This window comes from Symphalangus syndactylus, chromosome 9 (genome assembly GCF_028878055.3).
Source record: "Symphalangus syndactylus isolate Jambi chromosome 9, NHGRI_mSymSyn1-v2.1_pri, whole genome shotgun sequence".
Lineage (NCBI taxonomy): Eukaryota > Metazoa > Chordata > Mammalia > Primates > Hylobatidae > Symphalangus > Symphalangus syndactylus.
This window is the reverse complement of record NC_072431.2, coordinates 120,929,980-120,949,275: the sequence shown is the minus strand read 5'-3', so window position 1 is coordinate 120,949,275 and position 19,296 is coordinate 120,929,980. Positions and strand designations below refer to the sequence as shown.

The 19,296-nt window shown below is 41.3% G+C and overlaps 1 protein-coding gene across 2 annotated transcripts in view; it reads left to right on the top strand.

Moving 5' to 3' along the window:
- The window catches only part of ADAMTSL1 (ADAMTS like 1), a 956,380-nt gene that overhangs the window by 823,082 nt on the left and 114,002 nt on the right, over positions 1-19,296 (top strand). For both annotated transcript variants that reach the window (XM_063609087.1, XM_055294157.1), the window contains one exon: positions 13,468-13,595. In XM_063609087.1, the coding sequence (XP_063465157.1) occupies positions 13,468-13,595 (128 nt within the window). The remainder of the gene's footprint in view (positions 1-13,467; positions 13,596-19,296) is intronic.

The following is a 19,296-nucleotide window of genomic DNA, read 5'->3' as shown; positions in this document are numbered from 1 at the left end:
ATGCCTACTCTAAGCCAGACTCTGTGTTAGATACTAGGGATGGAGGAAAAGAAGATTCATTTCCTGTTGATGAAATTCAAAGTCCAGTTTGGGAGCCAGAGGAGTAAATGCAGTATTATAAGTGCTAAGAGAGAGGTATGCATATTTATTCATTGCTTAAGTATTTACTAACCTAACTATAATATGCCAGGTATACATCGACTTGCTGCAAATATTGTGATAAATGAAATTATGTTCCCTTGGAGTTTACATGCATTTGGAGTTCTGCTCAAGTGGCACATATTGGAGAGGACTTCCTTGTCACTGTATCTAAAAGAGCACCCCTCATCATTGTCTATCCTTTTAACTCTATTTAGATAATTTTATTCTCTGATGTGTTATATAAATATTTGTTGATTGCCTTTCCACAAGGCTAAAGACTTTCTTTACTGCTGCATCCCCAGTAACCGGCACCAAACTAAATAATAGTGAATGAATTAACAAATGAATGGAGCAAGGCAACAAACACATAAAAGTAAGCAAGAGGCCGGGCGCGGTGGCTCACGCTTGTAATCCCAGCACTTTGGGAGGCCGAGGCGGGTGGATCACGAGGTCAGGAGATCGAGGCCATCCTGGCTAATATGGTGAAACCCCGTCTCTACTAAAAAATACAAAAAATTAGCCAGGTGTGGTGACGGGTGCCTGTAGTCCCAGCTACTCGGGCGGCTGAGGCAGGAGAATGGCGTGAACCCGGGAGGTGGAGCTTGTAGTGAGCTGAGATTGTGCCACTGCACTCCAGCCTGGGTGACAGAGTGAGACTCCGTCTCAAAAAAAAAAAAAAAAAAAGCAAGAAAAAAATATCAGGTGGTGGTAAGTGTCAGGCAGAAAATTAAAACGGATGTGATAAGAGAATGATTTGGTGACCACTTTAGATGGGTGTGCTGAGGAGATCACACATAAGCCAAGATCTATCTGAATGATGACCAGTGCCCAGCACTGTGATGGGAGGAGGAAGAACACTCCTGGACAAGGGCAAGGCAGTGAGAAAACCCTAAAGTGACAATGACTTTGTGTCGAAAGAACTCAAAAGAAGTCCATTTGGCTGTAGTAAGGGAGGCAAAAGATAGAGGTGGTATGGGATGAGGTTGTGAGGGTAACTGGAGACCAAGGGAAGGGGTTTGGGTTTTATTCTGAGTATCACAGGAAGAACTTGGAGGATGTTAAACAGGAAAGTGACATGATCTAATTTGCATTTTGCAGATTCACATGGGCTAACTTGTGGCATGTGGATTGTAGAGGCGCATGATTGGAAGTCGGGGGCTAGTAGCCCCTACGACACTATTGATCTTTACTGGGCATTAGATACATTAAGATGATAAATAATGCAAGAACACTTCTCTGCGGAAACCAAGAAACCCTCAAGGGCTGGTGTAGGATGAAATAACGTACGACCCCAGTTTGTATTGAACTCCAACTGGTAGAATACTTCTCTTTTAAACTTTTAAAAGTAGATTGAGGAGGGATTCAAAAATCCAGTGTGCATAATAATTACCAGGAGCTTGTTAGAATGTAGACTCCCACACCCTCCCCTACCATTAGAAACTCTTTCTACAGTAGGGACCCATAATTTGGATTTAAACAAGCACCACAGGTGACTCTGAAGCCAGATTCAAGGATCACTTTGAAGAAGCACAGGTTTGCTTTGTCAGCTCTAGATTATCGCAACAGCTTCCTAATTCATATTTGTCTTCTTTAGACCTGGGATTGGCAAATTACAGCCAGTGGCTTTAACATTTTTTAAAGGATTATTAAGAATGGCTTTTAAAGGGTTATTAAAAGAGCCAGTGAAATTGAGCACAGAGCTGTTAGGTTAACTTGCTCAAGGTCTCACACTTAATAAGTGGTAGAGCTGGGATTTGAAACCAGGCATGTAAAGGGTTATTAAAAGAATGACTTTTACATTTTTAAAAGGTTATTAAAAACAAAAAATTATAATATACAACAAAGACTACAGGTGGCCCTCAAAGCCTAAAATATTTACTATCTGTCCCTTTACAGAGAAGTTTACTGCCTCCTGCTCTAGACCATTCACCATGCTACTGCCAGAGCATCTTTCTAGCAAACCTGTCCATGCTGCTTTCATGCTTAAAAATTCTTTTCATGGCTTGTCATCACTTGAGGATAAGGTCCAGTTGTCTTGGCTTTTATCATTTGACATCCACTTATCTCTCCAGCTTCATCTCTTACCATATCTTTGACCTCATAGAACTGAGCTCTGCCCTTCAGCAGTACACAAATACTTGCTGTTCACAAATGTGCATGGGGCCTTCTGACCCACTTTGTCTGGCTAACTCCTGCCCTTCCTTACAGGAAGCCTATCCCCAAAGCCAGGTCAGATGACCCCCTCTAGGACCCACATAGTACCCTATGCATAATACTCTCTCGGCCTTACCATTGTGTATTAAAATTAGCTGTTAGTTTTTCTGGAGTTTGTTAATCATTCTCAAGGGCCTATATTTAAGAATGTGTCTTATTTTCTCCATAATTCTAAGAACATGATAGACACTCAACAAATAAAAAACTAATGAATAAACAAAGGAATGAATAGTTGGATGCCTGCAATTAGGAGGGAGATTTTCTTATTGTGAGGAGGCTGTGGTCTGCATGGTTTTTTATAATCTGGATTTCCAGTCTCTAATATGCCATTGTGGCAGAGTTCCAGAGTGATACCTGCTCCTAACTAAACATTTCTGCCTTGCCCATATGTTCTCCCCTAAAGAAGTTTCAGGAAACCCTGAGATTCTGTGACACAACTGTGCAATTTGAAAAACACTGCTGTAGTGTAAATAAGTACAGAGAGTAAATCTCCTATCACATCCCATCTCCCATCACATCCAGGCCAGTGGAGAAATCATCAGGCTCATCATCACAGGTAACATTTATAGAGCACTTAAAATGGGCTTCAGGTGTTCATTTATCCTCACAATAACCCTTTGAAGTTACTATCCCAATTTTACAGATACTGGAGTTGAAGCATGGAGATGTTAGATTAACTCGCTCAAAGTCTCTCACTTAGAAAGTAATCGAGCTGGGGCGAGGTGCAGTGGCTCACACCTGTAATCCCATCACTTTGGGAGGCCGAGGTAGGTGGATCATGAGGTCAAGAGATCAAGACCGTCCTGGCCTACATTGTGAAACCCTGTCTCTACTAAAACTACAAAAGTTAGCTGGGCATGGTGGTGCATACCTATAGTCCCAGCTACTTGGGAGGCTGAGACAGGAGAATCCTTGAATGCAGGAGGTGGAGGCTTTTGGAACTATTTCTTTTTATTGATTATAACCTTAGTTGAATACAGGGACTTGCCACTGTTTTATAAGAAGGCCACTGGAGTCAACTAGACCCAGCATAAATTAACATTCAATATTCTAGCCAACTGGCTTCCAGCTCATGAGGCTTTTGTTTTAATTTTGGCATAACTGCTTTAGAGATAGCCTTTTCTTCTACTGATAGCTCTACCTTTATATATACACATGTATATGCAAATATGCACTAAATTAGGCACTCAATAAACATTACAATTGCTACATTTGTGTGTGTCTGTGACTGCATATGTTTACAGTGTTGATGGCTCAGGCACATGTGTGGTTAGAGACCTAGACCACAGGCAATATGAAGCTAAACTGTTCCTCACTTTCTGTCATTCTATATAAACACTGAGCACACATTTGGAGATGAGACTCAGGCAAAAGCCAACTCCAATCTGCTTTTGGATAGAGTATAACACCCCTAGCCAAAGAATCTGGTAAATTATCCTTCTCTACATCTAATACCAGGAGGCTTACGTAATATGTACAAATATATGTTCAGTATTCCTACGTCTGAATCCAGTTCTAGAAACAATACCTGGAAGGGCAGTGCTGACTTCCTTATAGAAAAGCCAGATTCTCCAAAATTGGCACTGCACATTGGATTACCAAATTAGGAAAAATTACTGGATGAGGATTGATCATTCCCCCAAGAAACATCTAAATACTGCTGATAGCACCACACTGTCAGGGAAGGCCTTGCTTACCACTTAACACTATTGGACCAGGAGCAACCCAAAATCATAGATTCCTCATAGCTCAGCTAATATAAGTCTGTAAGCTTTTAAGTAAGACTTTCTTTTCTCTTCAAAAGGAATGCAGGTGAACATAAAGAATAATATGAAACTAGATTCTTGAAGAAAATACTTATTTCTTCCTGTGGGTGGGAGGTCACTCCCAGGTGATACTCCACCTAACATGGAATCCTAGGGAAATGGCTAAGTCTAAGGAATTTCAGCCTTTTAATCCCTAAGCCTGTTCCCTGTTTTCCTTCTCTTCTGGGCCTAGGTGTTCCCAGCTTATCCTCCCCACCCCCTTCAGCCAGAGGAGCAACCTGATGGCACATCAGTTAACACAAAGGGCAGCCCATGGTGGTAGGAGACAGTAAGGCTGGAATCAGAGCAACTTTGGCACAAATCCCAGTTCTGCCACTTAGTATTGTGAGTCTACTTTTATCTCTCTGAAACTTGGTTTTCTTATTGGTTAAAGTAAAATGATACTAATACGATTAGGCACATTTATTCTGCCCTTTGGACTAGCAGAAGTGCAAAGAACAGAAATAATGTCTGTAACGTGCCTGATACACAATGGAAACTCATTTATCAGTATCCAAAATCATTGTCATTTAGACATAGGGCCATTGTATCACACTGTCTTCCAGGACATCTCAAACTAAGAAGCTTCACTCTTATTTGAGGAACATCTAGGTAGTTGTTCAAAGAGATGGGTTAGCAAGGTTTCTAGGAAAGTAGCATGAGGGAGAATTATCAGCCTAATTCCAGGCATCATGAGGGGGATATTGATATTCTACTGACGTTCTTTGCTGTCATCTCTGAGCTGATAGGAAAGTGAAATCTGTAGCCTCTAAATGATTATATTTCCCAGAAAGTTTTGTACAGTGTTCCAAAGTGGTGTTGAATAGGAGATGAATTAAGGCGTATTTGGAAGTCTTTAACTTGGGCAACACGGAGTATCAGCAGATGGAAACTTCTCAGAATGGAAGTGAGGATCAGATGGGAAATTCCTCCAGGGTCAATTTCAGAACCATAGTTGTGAATAATTCTGTATGTAAAAGTCATAAGCACATGAAATGCAGTTTCCAAGTCTGTAGATAATATAAAAACTAGAGGCAGGGAAGATAGGGAAGGAAAAATAAGCCCATTTCAGTTTGGTTTGGCTTGTTTCCCTTATAGAGCTAAAGGAAATGGAGGTGACAAATGTTTTTCCCAGTTGAAAAGTGTAAGAATAGCAAGCCAGAGAAAAAAGAACCGTCCTAGTAAATACATAAGCCTCACAAAAGAAAAGTAGTGAGTGTCAACACAGTGGTCGCAGAAATGACCATCATGAATCATGCAGGTAAAGAGCATTGGGGGATAGTATACAACCAGTGGCAACCAGACAGCACTAGTGAGGCTTAGAGTCAGGCACCGTCTATTCCCTGAAATGCTAGGGGATCTCCAGAGATCCCCTTAGCAGTTGGTTTATTCTTCCTGGAAGAGTGGTCCTAGCATATGGCAAAGTTCCAGAAAAGTGGTTAACTGTTTTGGTATAAATAAGGATGTCACTGAGATAAACCAGAAATGAAAATTTTTCCATGTTATATGCCAGAAGTCAGCAAACTTTTCTAGTAAAGGGCCAAATAGTAAACATTTTAGGATTTGCAGGCATCAGGAGTAAGGAATGACCTTTGACTGTTCTTAAACTGACTATACTCCACTCTGTCATTATAGTGTGAGAGCAGCCATAGATAATACTTTAATCTGTATGCTAGTTTTCCAATAAAACTTTATTTATAAAAGCAAGTGGTAATTGGCTGCAGTTTGAGGACCCCTATCCCAAGTGGATAGGAAATCCAGTCAGTCATTTCATGCAGAGGTTTGTAATTTGAAATGAGTTACCCAGCAAGCACGTAAAATACACATATTAGCAAATTCAAGACTCTGAACTTCTGAAAGAGAAGGAAGTTAAAGGGTCTGGCAAAAAGAAGAAGACCAGGGTTAAGAATGTGTGGTCATGTGGCCTTTCCCATTCCAAAAATATTTTCTATACTTCCATCTGAGCAATCATGAAGCTTCTGGCATTAAATAACTTTTAGTTGGCAATTACATTAAAAACAGCAAAGGTTAAAAAAAGTTGCCCTAGCCAAATGGTGATATGAAACTCTTCGTGAACCTCAAATCTGTTGCCTAAAATTTTTGTACAAAATAAAATTCTCCCTTGCAAGCCTCTGGGCTACTATAATTTTTGGTTTCAGAAAAATAATCCTGTTCACAGAGGAGATCTCAGAGCATTCCTTTTGCCTCCCGTTTGAAAGTATCTAAAAGCCAGAATATTTTTTAGTGGTCGTCCATTTCCCTAAGTTACTACAAACCTTGACGTTAATTACCCCCCCCTGGCCCCCGCAACCACCAAAAATGAGGCCAAACCATATGCCTGCCAACTAGGCCCCAGTCAATTCCTGGATGCTGTCAGTTTAAGAACAGTCAAAGGTCATTCCTTACTCCTGATGCCACCATGTACTAGCTGAGCAAATTGATTCTGTGAACTTTTGCCTCCTCTCTAAAATGGGAAAATAACATCAATCTAGTAACATAGTAGTAAGAATTCAATAATACAAAGCATATACATTTGCTTATAAATATTAGCACCCACTCCCTCTTTGTGGTAGATTCCATTATCCTAATCTAAGGAATCCCTAAGCAGAAAAATACTCATTTTAGGATAAGGAAAAGACCTCACCATCTGGTCCTTTAAATAGGAATTTGGGGCTCATGTTATTTGCACAAACTTTGCTTACTTGCTCCTGAGTTCACTGTTTTCCAGCTCTAACTCATTTGCTCTTGTTTGTATTCCTTTCTGAAATTGCAGAATTCTGGCTTTTTTTTTTTTTTTTTAGTGTTCTAAAATTTCAGTATTTGGTTAATGGTGTTAATACAGTTATGGAAACAACCAGTTGTCCTTATTCAGAGATTCCTGAGTCAAGAATAGAATTAAGGTAGTTGCCAACCCAACGTGCCATGTGGCCTCACTTCTCTGCTCCTCTTTTCTGCTCCCTTGTCCCATGCACAGCAAACCCCTTGCTCCCTTTCTATACATCCGATTTATGTTTTTTCATTGAAATCTCTACATTTCTCATTTCCCCATGTCTTCACAACATCTAGAATTTATAAGCCCTGGCATGAAGAGTGAATGGTAATGATCCTGGCGATGTTAACAACTGTAACAAAATCATAATCACCTACATCTCTGTAGTTTTTTACTACGTGCCAGGCACTTTTCTGTGTCCTTTAAATACATTAGCTTGTACACAATTCTCACAACAACCCTAGGTGGGTACTATCATTCTCATTTTATAAATGAGGAAACTGTCACTGAGAAGTAAATGACTTGCCCAAGGCTACAGAGCTACTAAGTGGCAAAGCAGGGATTTGATCCCATCATTAATGGCTCTGGAGTCTGTCCTCTGAACCACTGTCCGCTAGGCTGTATTGTGGATATGATCATTTTCAGCCCCGTTGCTTTGAAGGTAACCAAATGAGTATTTATTACATATTTATTTAGTGTGCCAGCACTATGCTGAATACTGAAGAGAGAACTATGAATGAGATAATAATTTATAATCTCACTGAAGAAATGAGACACTGTTGATTGAAAAAGGCTTCGTAGTGGAGTTTTAACAACTAAATCAGGAAACGGACAGATTCTTGTGTAGTATAGCAGCACAAGAAAATAGAACTAGAACTTGTTCTTAAGGAAGGGGGAGGAGGAGCCTGTCTTTAGCCCCGAGCTAATGACAAGGAGAGTCAAAGAGGCCATCTCGACTAGAGTGGCAAGTTTGTATTGGGATGTGGGGCAGATAAGTTTGAAAAGAAGAGGAAGCCACTGTTCTACAGAGAAAGGATACGCCCACGATTTCTAGCTTCCAGTCCTGTGTTGAGGCCTAAAATAGGTTTAGGAAAGCGTACCAGTCAAAATGAGAGGCCTGAGATGGCACAATAACATATCCCAAGTAGTAGATGGGCATTTCTCTACCCAGAACCTGAATATTTTGTCTGACAACTAGAAATTCCAAGAAGGTTACTTGGGTTATGTCTACCATCAAAAAAAAAATCATTTGTTAGCTTTATCTGGTGCTTAAACTGAGACCTTTTTACTTGGAAAACAGTAAGAGTGAGTCTATATACTCTTCTATGAGATCTTCACAAGAACACTGTGAGGTCAGTATTAACCTCAATTTGTAGAAGAAACTTAAAGGCTCACACAGTTGAATGACTTGCCTAAGGCCACCACATGACTCTAGACTGGAGTCCGAGTCTCTTGGCTCCAGTTTGGGAAGTCTTCCCCTCCACGAGGCAGCTCCTCATAGCTGGGCATGGAGATCAATTTGAGAAGTAGGTTCACACAAGACAGTGGTGTTCAGAGTTGAGCCGAAGATCCAGAGGACCCCATGATGCCACCCTACTCACAGAACTTCCAGAGACTTTCCTTTATACACCTGGAGCTGCCTTTATTTCAGATAAGAGCCCTTAAGCACTACACATTCCAAATGCAGAGGAGATGATTAAGCCTGAAAGAGATTATGCTTGGTAGAAATGGCCTGTGAGCATTTTGTCCATATCTTATTCTCATGCATGACAAGGATTTTTACTTATGTACTAAAACAATTTCTTGCACCCTCTCAGCTGGTCCTTAATTTGTAGCATGCTTGTGAAGGCATATTGTCACATAGAAGCTTACAAATAAAGGCCCCCAGAAAAACAAAACTCCTTCATTTTCTGGCTAGAAGTAGGGTCAAAGAAGTAAAGTAATAAATTTTAGGCTAGAAAAATAAAAAGTGTGGTACAGGTCTGAGAGGAAGCCGGGGAGTATTCACATACCTAGCATGACCACAGTACCACTCGCTGTGTAGGTCTTAATTGTACCCATTCTATGTCCCCACATCCTCTGATTCCATAAATTCCAAAACATTTCCAAAGGAATCCTATTGGTTTTGTTTGGAAAGCAGCCCTATGTTTCTCTGCCTGCTCATTCTAAAGCAAGCCTATCAAATCTGGAAACTAAATAGAAGCTGACAGAAATCAGCTACTAGCAAATTAAGCTAAATTAATAGAGTAGACTACTGAAATACAAAGAAAATGTTTTTTTCCAGGAATCCTCCTCTCTAGTCGCCAGGCTAGGTAAACTGAAGCAAGCCTCCCTCTCTGCAGCAAGCCCTTTCCTTTGCCTGGTGGTGCTTCCCAGAGAGCCCTGCATGGGACCCCCCTCCAGAACTACTGCGCCGCCTAGTGGCAGCCTTCAAGCCTTCATCTACCAATTTTATGGGCATATTGTATGTGTAATATAACAGGAGTCAAATCCTCCCCTATCCCTGAAAGGACTTATGTCTTAGTGGATTTTAAGAGAAAGGGAAATAACATCCAAATAGGCCAAATGTACAAAGAACACACTGTGGGCAGCTTTCTAATTACAAGAAGAAAGCGTGACTACACAGTTGAGTCTTATGGTGCTCCCAAAGGGATTATAGGGTGGGAAAAAAAAGTGCTGGACAAAAAACAAGAGATTCTACTTCAAATCCTGACTCTGCCCCCCAAATAACTATGTGCCCTTGAGCTAGGCAGTTCCGTTTTATAAATATAAGTGACTTTTATAAGTATACACAGTAAGTGAGAAATTCAGGCTTTCTCCCATGTAGATTTTGTCTTAAGACAATATTTAAGACTGTTTTTATGAAAGTAAATACTACAGTTTCTCTATCTACGTATACATTGTCCATGGAATAATAGACTATACAAAAGCTGAATCTCATGATCTACACATCACCCTTTCCATTGCCACTACTCCTATTCTAGTTCAAATCCTTACCGCTCTGTGCCCTCTGTGATGGATCACCTCCCTTCCTTTCATCAACCTTGTAGGAATTCTTTTCCAGGCTTCAGACATGGGCAGAAAGCATGGTGGCTTACTTAGTGCCTGGAGAAACCAGTGTAACTATAAAAACTAACCCCAACCTAAAAATAAATTGGCCAGGGTAGGAGAGGGTTACATCCTCTGCCTGAAATCAGACAGGTGCAGTAGCTGTACGCAAAAAAAAAAAAAAAAAAAAAAAAAAAAAAAAAAAAAAAAGATTCTAATATGGAGATCTAATAAGCTGCCTAGGGGAAACTGACTAGTATCATGTGCCCCTCTCACTCCTTCCTCGCAATTTCCTCATCCTCCCTCCTCCCTCACGGTTAATTTGCCATTCAGAGTGTGCAGCATTACCAAGAAAAGAGTCATTGGAAATACCAAAGGAGGATCTAGAAATTCCTTATATACCCCAGTTTAACAATTCCCTCTGATAAGCAGGAAAACATACTTCAACTGGATTTTAGAAGTTGGTAAACTGAAATAGAGGAAGATAATGAGATTTGCCAATGGCCATTACTTAAATCATAGTAGGACCAAAACGAAGTTCAGAAGAACTGTCTTCTAGACTCCTGCTGCGAGTGTCCAAGAACCCTTTTCTGTAGGGACAGGGGAGATGTTTCCAGTGTCAGGCAGCCAACTACCCTAATGGGTTTGGGAACTTAGCATATTTTAATTTCTACCTTTGCCATGTGGTGAAATTGAATAGTGATCTACTGAGTTCCATCATTCTCAGTTCTATTGAAACTTGACTAAGCCTGCTTTCATTATTATTTAGAATTTTTGTGAAAGCATAAATATTCCTGGGACATCATAAAGCTTTAAATCATAAAGTTGATTTTTAATTTTCTAATCTAAAACAGCTTGAACACCTGAATGATATTACATTATGTTGCATCTGATAAGATTCCTCCAGGAAACAGTCGTACTATGATCTAAAATATTGTATGGTTTACCAAAGACAAGTAAATTGTATAGTCATCTTTCTCTTATTAGCTTCTTTGAAATAAACTAACATGTAATTGTTTGACTTTGAGAAAAAAGCACCTAATGTTTGATGGATGAGTGAATGAATGGGTAGATGAGCTATAACACAAACTCTCAGTGAATGAATGGGTGGATGAGCTGTATCACAAGCTCTCAGAGGCTTCCTTTCATCCCTCACAATGTTTCAGCTCTAGTTCAATGCCACAAAACTTGAGTGTCTCCAGTAATAGTGGTGATGATCTGGAATAGCACTAAATCAAGCACAAATCATTCAAAAACTTCCCTTTAACTAAGGTGTCTATTTCCTTCCCCATTTTACTAGAGCTGCCCATATATAACTCGATTGATTGATGGAAGCCTTACTTCTACTTCCTGCCTTTCCTCTGACAGGAGGTAAGAATAAGCAATGCAACAGGCCCAAGGCCAAAAGCCGAGCTGAGGAGATTTCATTCACTGCCAGACTGGTCACCCACCTCAGAATAATTGACAGCTGATTAGAAGTGGTGCTGAACTGCAAATGTCATACAGCCTGGAGAGACCCAGCAAGGGAAATAGTGAGGAAAGAATTGTATAGTGGGAGAGTGTTGCTGAAGCAGATCTGACTTCCAGGCTTAATCTTACCGCAGAGTCTTAAGAGTTCTCCCGGCCTTTCTGTTGTTTCCCCACCCTCTCACTTGCTTGAAAAACAACCCCTATTAACTGCTCACCTCCTAGGGATGGATGCTAGCATAATATTGGGTGAACAGTTTTTTGAAGCTTTTGAAACTAGAGAGGTTTAAAAATCACAAAACTAGAAACGACTGGCTTCAGGATCCCCAAAACTGGCTACTGAGCCATTTCTGTGCTGTCAAATGAACTGTCAACATAAAGCACCTGTCAGGTCTAAGCACCGGATCTCTGAGCTTCTCCGCTGTCCCCCCCAACCCTTCTAGATTCCCTCCGCCACATACACATTCCAGTTATCGGCCAGCCTCACTAAGTCACCAAGACATCAGGTTCAAGTCATCGTTAGTCATTAATTAAGCTGCCATGATGTCACAGGTACTTTCTAGAAATGGTATAAATCTAGAAAAGAAAAACAGATTTGGATGGAGTGGGTTTGAAGCTCACTGTAGGCACTCACAGTTTGATTCTTTTAAGTCTTTTCAGATTAAAAAAAAACAAGTCTGAAGTAGACTGTGATTATTCTGGAATTTTCTCTCCATGACCTTGAAGGGCAAGTTTTGACTTTATTCTACTGGGAACCTACTCTACAGAGAGTCCCCTGTAGTAGTGGGGAAAATAAAAGCAATAAATAAGACCTGAAGAGGATCACATGAGCCCAGGAGTTCAAGACCAGCCTGGGCAACTTGGCAAGACCCTATCTCTACACAAAATTTAAAAATTAGCTGGGAATGGTAGTGCATCCCTGTGGTCTCAGCTATACAGGAGGCAGAGGTGGGAGGACTGCTTGAGCCCAGGAGTTCAAGACTGCAGTGAGCTGTGTTTGTGCCTCTGCACTCCTGGGTGACAGAGTGAGACTCTGTATTAAAAAAAAAAAAAAAAAAAAAAAAAAAAAAACCTGAGTTTTGTGCCTCATAATATTTACAGCTAAATAAAGACAATAGATGTATATGACTACACGGGGGCTGTGACACATAGAATTTCCTTCAAATATATGTGTAAGATCTTCTCAATATGCAATTCTTGGCTTTTTCTCTTCTACCTGCAAACCTGAACAGATGTCTGCCTGGTTGTTTTTTGTTGTTTTTTGTTTGTTTGTTTTTGAGACAGAGTCATGCTCTGTGTCCCAAGCTGGAGTACAGTGGGGCAAGCTCAGCTCACTACAACCTCTGCCCACCATGTTCAAGTGATTCTCTCACCTCAGCCTCCCAAGCAGCTGGGATTATAGGCAAATACCCCCATGCCCAGATAACTTTATTTTTTTTGTAGTTTTAGTAGAGATGGAGATTTGCCATGTTGGCCAGGCTGGTCTTGAACTCCTGGCCTCAGGTTATTTGCCTGCCTCAGCCTCCCAAAGTGCTGGGATTACAGGCATGAGCCATTGTGTCTGGCCAAGATGTCTTCCTTCATCTCTGGAAGCCCTACGTTCTTTCAACCATCCAACCAAGCTCCTCTTCTCTTTTGTAACTTTGCTTTTTCCTTAATGAGCCTTCCCCAAATCTATCTGTACCATTTGTTCTAGCATCCCCCCTTCCCCCGGACATCTGTGTGTGTTATATGTATTTGGTGCACATATGTTGTCTGGTCCAGCTGGTAGCATTTAGATCAAGTAATCCACAGGCTGCAAAAGCAGTGAGAAACCTCCTTATTTGAGATCACTACCACAGTCACATTAATCAAAGAGGCAAGAGAGCACAGGTTCTTGATTGTCCTTGTAGCTGGTTTGTCTCTGTTGTTAAAACAGGGTTCTGCATACATCCGGAGGTTCCTTCCTGCCTTACCAATATTGAATGCCAAAAAGGAGTCAACTGACTTGACCAGGTCTATATTTCTTTTCTGTTGCTCCAGGATTCTCCTACAGCCAGATGATTCCTTACAGATCTTGGCACCAGTGGAAGCAGATGTGGGTTTCTACACTTGCAATGCCACCAATGCCTTGGGATACGACTCTGTTTCCATTGCCGTCACATTAGCAGGTAACCCGAAAATCCCTGTTCTGTTCATTTCATAAGCGTTTATTGAATGAGTGCCTGCAGCGTGTCAAACAGGCCCAGAGATGCATAGATAAAGGAGACCCAGATCCCATCTTCAGGGAGTTTGTAATCTATAATTACAACTGCAGTGTAGTATGAGGTAGAACGAAGTGCTATAACTGATAACCAAATAGTATGCAAGGACGGTACATTCCTGCCAAGAGGTCTTAGAGTTGCAATGAGTGGAATTTTGATAAGAGACAGGGATATTTCATGCAGAAAGAATAATGTGAGCAAAGGTGATGTGTGCAAATAAGTAGCATGTTGGAACATGAATTGTGAATTATGATCATTGAAGACTCTTTTGGATCCTGCCATCTCCTTGTTCCACCTGTTGCAAGAAAGACTACGACGCATAAATAATTGGAATTCTGTGGTCATGGCTTGAAGCAGGAGTGTTCCCCAGAACTTCTCTCTGATTCTGCTTTATTTCATCCTCTTGCTCTAATGCACTGCCAACACTTCCCCTTTATCCATTGAGGTTAGACAATACATTCTGCACATGGTGACTTAAGAATATTGCAACTCAGAGTACAATGTCTCCCAAAGTTGTGGTCTTGTAGTAAAAGACATGTAGAGCTTTTATAAAACCTCTTTGCATAGGACCAACCCATGCCTTTGAAACTGAAAGAGAACTTAGATACCAGCTGGACCAAGGCCCTTGTTTCTCAGAGGCCAGGCAACCCGAGGTCACACAGCTGCTCTGCTAGTGGCAGGGGAAGAAGGGAACTGGAGTCTCCTAACTCCCAGCTCATTGTTCTCCCTACTTCCCCACTGATCTAAGAAAATAGGATCCTTCCTCTCAGATCTGAGCCATGCAGTCTTTGTGGCTGTGTCGCATGTGTTTGTATTTATTCTTTTCAATTGCTGCTCTCATCAGATGATTCAGTAGATGCTAGAAAAGCCAACATCACCCCACACTGACTTCATCTGTCCCTGCCGGGATTATGTTGTCATACTGTACTCCAGTCACACATGCTACCCCCTTGCATATCTGTTTAGCAACAGTATTTCTGCCCCCATGACTTCAGGCTGATCTGGGAAGGGACCCTTAGCAGGCGGCTTTGCAGGGAAGATCAAAGTCAACAATGAAGAAGGCAAGTTAAGGAGCCCTGGGCCAGATTAAAGACTGATATTATTAATGCCTATTTTCTGTGAATAAAACATTTGCTTTTCTTCTAATGTATTCCAGTTGCAATCTTTATTCCCCTCTTTATACAGAGTCCAGATGCTCAGCACCAATCTTGTTAAATCTCTCCTGCCATCCACCCTCCAACGTGCTTTAGCAAGGGCACTGCTGACGTCTTTTGAGTTGCTGGCAGAGAGTGGCTCTTGCAGGATGAATTCTCTTGTTTATATTAATCCAGATACGGTTCAGCTCTATCACGGACTAAATACCCTTTGTTCACCCGAATTTAATACGATTAATAGAAACCTGTCTGGAATTAAGCAAGGCAATTGTAACATCAGGCTTGCCTTCAGCTCTTTGAAGAGGGGTTATTGGAGACTGCCAACAAGTTCAAAGCCAGGGAAGAGAGACAGAGCGGCCAAAGAGGCACCAGGGAAGGGGAGGAGAGGGGCTGCCTGGTGAAGTATGACCACAGACACCACACCCAGGGCATAGGGAGCTGCATCCTTGCACCTTAGCTGCTAGGGTTTGTATAGATCTGCTGGAAAATGTATCAAGCAGTCCCTCTGAAAACAAAGGCTCAAAATGTACATTGCCTTAAGACTGCATTTGTACCCTTACCTGAGTTTATCATCCACACCTGTGCCAACGTCCATGCTCACAGTGTTAGGTGGTTCTCCAGCTCCTGTTGTGGGCACACCTTCTGCGACATATTGTGGAACCTACAGCAATAAATAAAACCTGTGTTTTGTGCTCCCTGATGCTTACAGAGGAGTGAAGGCAAGTGATGGATCCCTGGCTACCTAGAATTGGGAGATAGTTACAATTTACTTCAAATGTATGCATGGAGAGCCTGCTTAGTAGGTTATAAGATATAATCTGAACATAAATTGGAGGGGTGGGGTTAATGAGTATCAGGCATTTCTAAGTTTGATTACCAGTTATACTACTTATTAGCTGTCTGATCTTGGACAAAGTATATAACCTCATTGAGTCTCTGTTCTCATCTGTAAAAATTAAACTAACATTATTTTACAGGGTTGTTGTGAGGTTAAGTAAGATTGCACATGTGAACAAGCGCTTAACCCAATGCCAGGCACATCGTTCACACTCAATAAATGTAAGCCTCCTTTCTTTCTCTAGCTCTTCTAGAGTGAAACAACCTGAAAACAATTCTAAGATGTGCAAACCATTATCCCAACTCTGCTTCCATGTATCTTTCAGTATGAGTCTTAACACTGAGATTTTTCAAGTGTGAACTTAGAAACTGATTGAGTTCACTTGCAGTCAAATCCTCATGATGAATCTCAGCACTACTGTGTTTTTATGGAAACTGCAGGGGTTTTTTCCTGGACTTTAGTATAAATGTAGGCCAAAGAGGAAAAAAAAAAGATTTTGAGCCTCAAGATAATCAAGTGTCCCCATGATTTTATAAGGAAAGTATGGACTTGTGTCTTGCCAGTGTGCCTGCATTGACCAGATGCAGGGAAATTTGCTCATAACGATTCACAAAAGCAGGCGTAGCATGGCAGTTAAAATCACGGGCTCCGGAGCCTTAGGGTCTAGGTCTGTATCCTGGCTCTGTCACTTCCTAAGTGTAACCTTAAGCAACGTCTTTATACTCACTCAATTTCTTCATCTGGAAAATGGTGCTAATAACAGCACCTGACTCAGAAAGTTCTCATGGAGATTAAATGCAATCATTCATAACAAATGTTTATAATTGTGGCTGGCATGTAGCAGGCACTCAATATTTGTTAGCTATTATTATTGAGAGAATAATACATACAACAAAAGCCAACTTATTTTTACACTGGGAGAGACTCCTTTTCAGGAACCAGGATGCTCACAAACTCTTTGTAGAGCAGCTCTGTCAATGTGTCAGTGTCAAATAGGGAAGCTAGATTAGCCATCTGGAAAGTACTTGGGGCGCCTGGATTCAGAGCAAGGGAGGTGGCTTGTGATGAATATTTCACATGGGCCACAGAGAGAGAGGCCTGCTGGGCTCTCCCTGGCCCACAGTAAGATGCCTGCCATGGAGTTTGCCCCATCCCGTGGATCCAGTGTCTTGCCAATTCTGCCTCTCAGATTCATTTCGGTTCTATTTCTTATTCTGTACACAAGTTTTCTTTGAACATGTAACCACCATTTAGTTTTAGACATAGAATACAGCCAAACCTTCCTTGCTCTGCCCTGTTTGGCCTGTCAAATACTGTCTTTTGTGCCTTTTGCTCCTCTCTAAACTCTTCCATTATGTGCTGATTTTATCTTTAGTCTCAGGGATTTGGGAGTACCTTGCAAGTGTCTCAGCGTGGAGATGGCCAGTGTTTCCCTCCCTACCTCCCTGGAACAGCCCAGGGAACTCACAGCCATTTAGACCAAATGGCACAAAATTCCTCTCTCTAAATTCACTTAACTGGATGCCTGTTTCACTGCTCCAAGTGTAGATGAAAGTAGCTTAGGAGGGGAGGATTGCAGGGAGGGGATTATAGGAATGTCACCAAAATGTCGCATACCTAACACTTTGAAGTATTAATTACTTTGTGTTCAGGAATAAACAGGGCTAGGTAAAGGAGAGTCTCTGATGTGTGCAGACATAAGCACAGAGATTGGAGAATCATCTTGGCTGTTAAATTCAGCACTCAGCCATCTTGCTCAGAAATCTTCCAAATCTGAATGGCCTAGGCAAGATTTTGAAGGAAAGGAAGTAGTTTCCTGGTAAATTGCTTCAGTCTGGATCCGTGGAGTTTAGCTGTACTTACCAATGCAGATAAGGGCCTTTCCAGGTATAGACCATTGGTGAGGTCATCGACAAAAGGGAAACATTTTTGGTTGTTATTGATTTTATAAGATCACAAAAGAGATACTGTAAGGCCTGCCTGACATCATCAATGGGAAATGAGAATAAGATGAGGGCTGAGGCATAAGTGTATCTTTCATTGAAAGGAGAGAACACAGATGAGCTCATCTGACGTTTTCACAGGAAGGGAGAGACAGCAAATATTTCTCCTTTCCTAGCATGTTTTTTTTTTTGCTCTTTATGAGTTGAATAGCTGATACACATTGTGTCTAATAAAGAGATCACAGAAACCTCACTGGGAAAATAAAAATAAAAGGCAATCTTTTTTTAAATTCTTCTTCCTCTGTCCCTCCCCATCATGATTTATTAGCTACAATAAAAGACAAGTGATTGTGTAAGCTTATCATAATGTAAGTCACTTCAAATTAGCATTTCTGAATTGTTCACCCAGCAGTTCTGTTAACAAAGGAGGAAACTTTGCTTCATAAAGAGTTAGGCTCACAGAGGACCTAGTCACCAATACAAAGGCTAACAAAGGAAGATTTGCTCCCATGCACTAGATCAAAAGGAAAAGTGGTCCAGGCACAGTGGCTCATGACTGTAATCCCAGCACTTTGGGAGGCTGAGGCGGGCAGATTGCCTGAAGTCAGGAGTTCGAGACCAGCCTGGCCAACATGGCAAAACCCCATCTCTACTAAAAATATAAATATTAGCCAGGTGTGGTGGCAAGCGCCTGTAATCCCAGCTACTCAGAAGGCTGAGGCTGGAGAATCGCTTGAACCCAGGAGGTAGAGGTTGCACTGAGCCAAGACCATGCCACTACACTCCAGCCTGGGCAACAAGAGGAAAACTCCATCTCAACAAAAAAAAAAAAAAAGGAAAAGTGGACAGGTTTGACTGTTCTCTGGGCCACATGGTCATAGCCACTGACTGATCTAAGCTGCCATCAAGGAGATTTCAATATCTGATAGAATACTGAATAGCTAAGGCCCTTAAGTTTTTCTCAGTAAGTACAGATGTAGAGAATGCCCACCAAAGACCCCAAGCTTTTATAGAACTTACTTAAAACTGATGAGAGTATGGCGGAAGAATCTCACTGAGCTCCCCAGTTGACTAGAGGAAATAAAAAAGAAAGTACAAATGGTCCAAGTTGGCACTTCTCAGTCTCAAAAAAGCAATTCCAACATCTATTCAATGGAATGCAGGAAAGATGGTGGTTGGACAGGTGGTGGGATATACCACATCCTTGGTTAGTGGTTTCTAGAGAGGCTGCAGCATCACATGGCTGTACTAAGTATGGGGTCCCTTGGCTAGGACTCAGTAGTGGAACAGGCAAAGAATTTGTGGCAGAACTACTTCTGGCCTTATTCTACTTAGAAGCCATCGACGTCAATTAAATAATTAGAAGAGGTAATGGTAGTAATCTGAGCAACCTGACCCACTGACATTGGCAAAAAAAATCTAAATATTGAAAGAGAATAGTAATGGAAACAAGGATATGAGAAGGAAGCCATGCAGCCTGGGAATGTCCGGGCAAAGGCAGTCTAAGCCCTACCTACTTCCTCAAGTGCTAAGGGCCCTGTAATATTTATGCTGAAGGCATGCCAACTAAACAGAATTTCAAGGGCACAAAAATTCTAATTCCTTCTCATCTTTTATGCAAGGCAATTAATTAGTAGTCACAATGTTGACCCTACCTTGATAACTTAGAATAA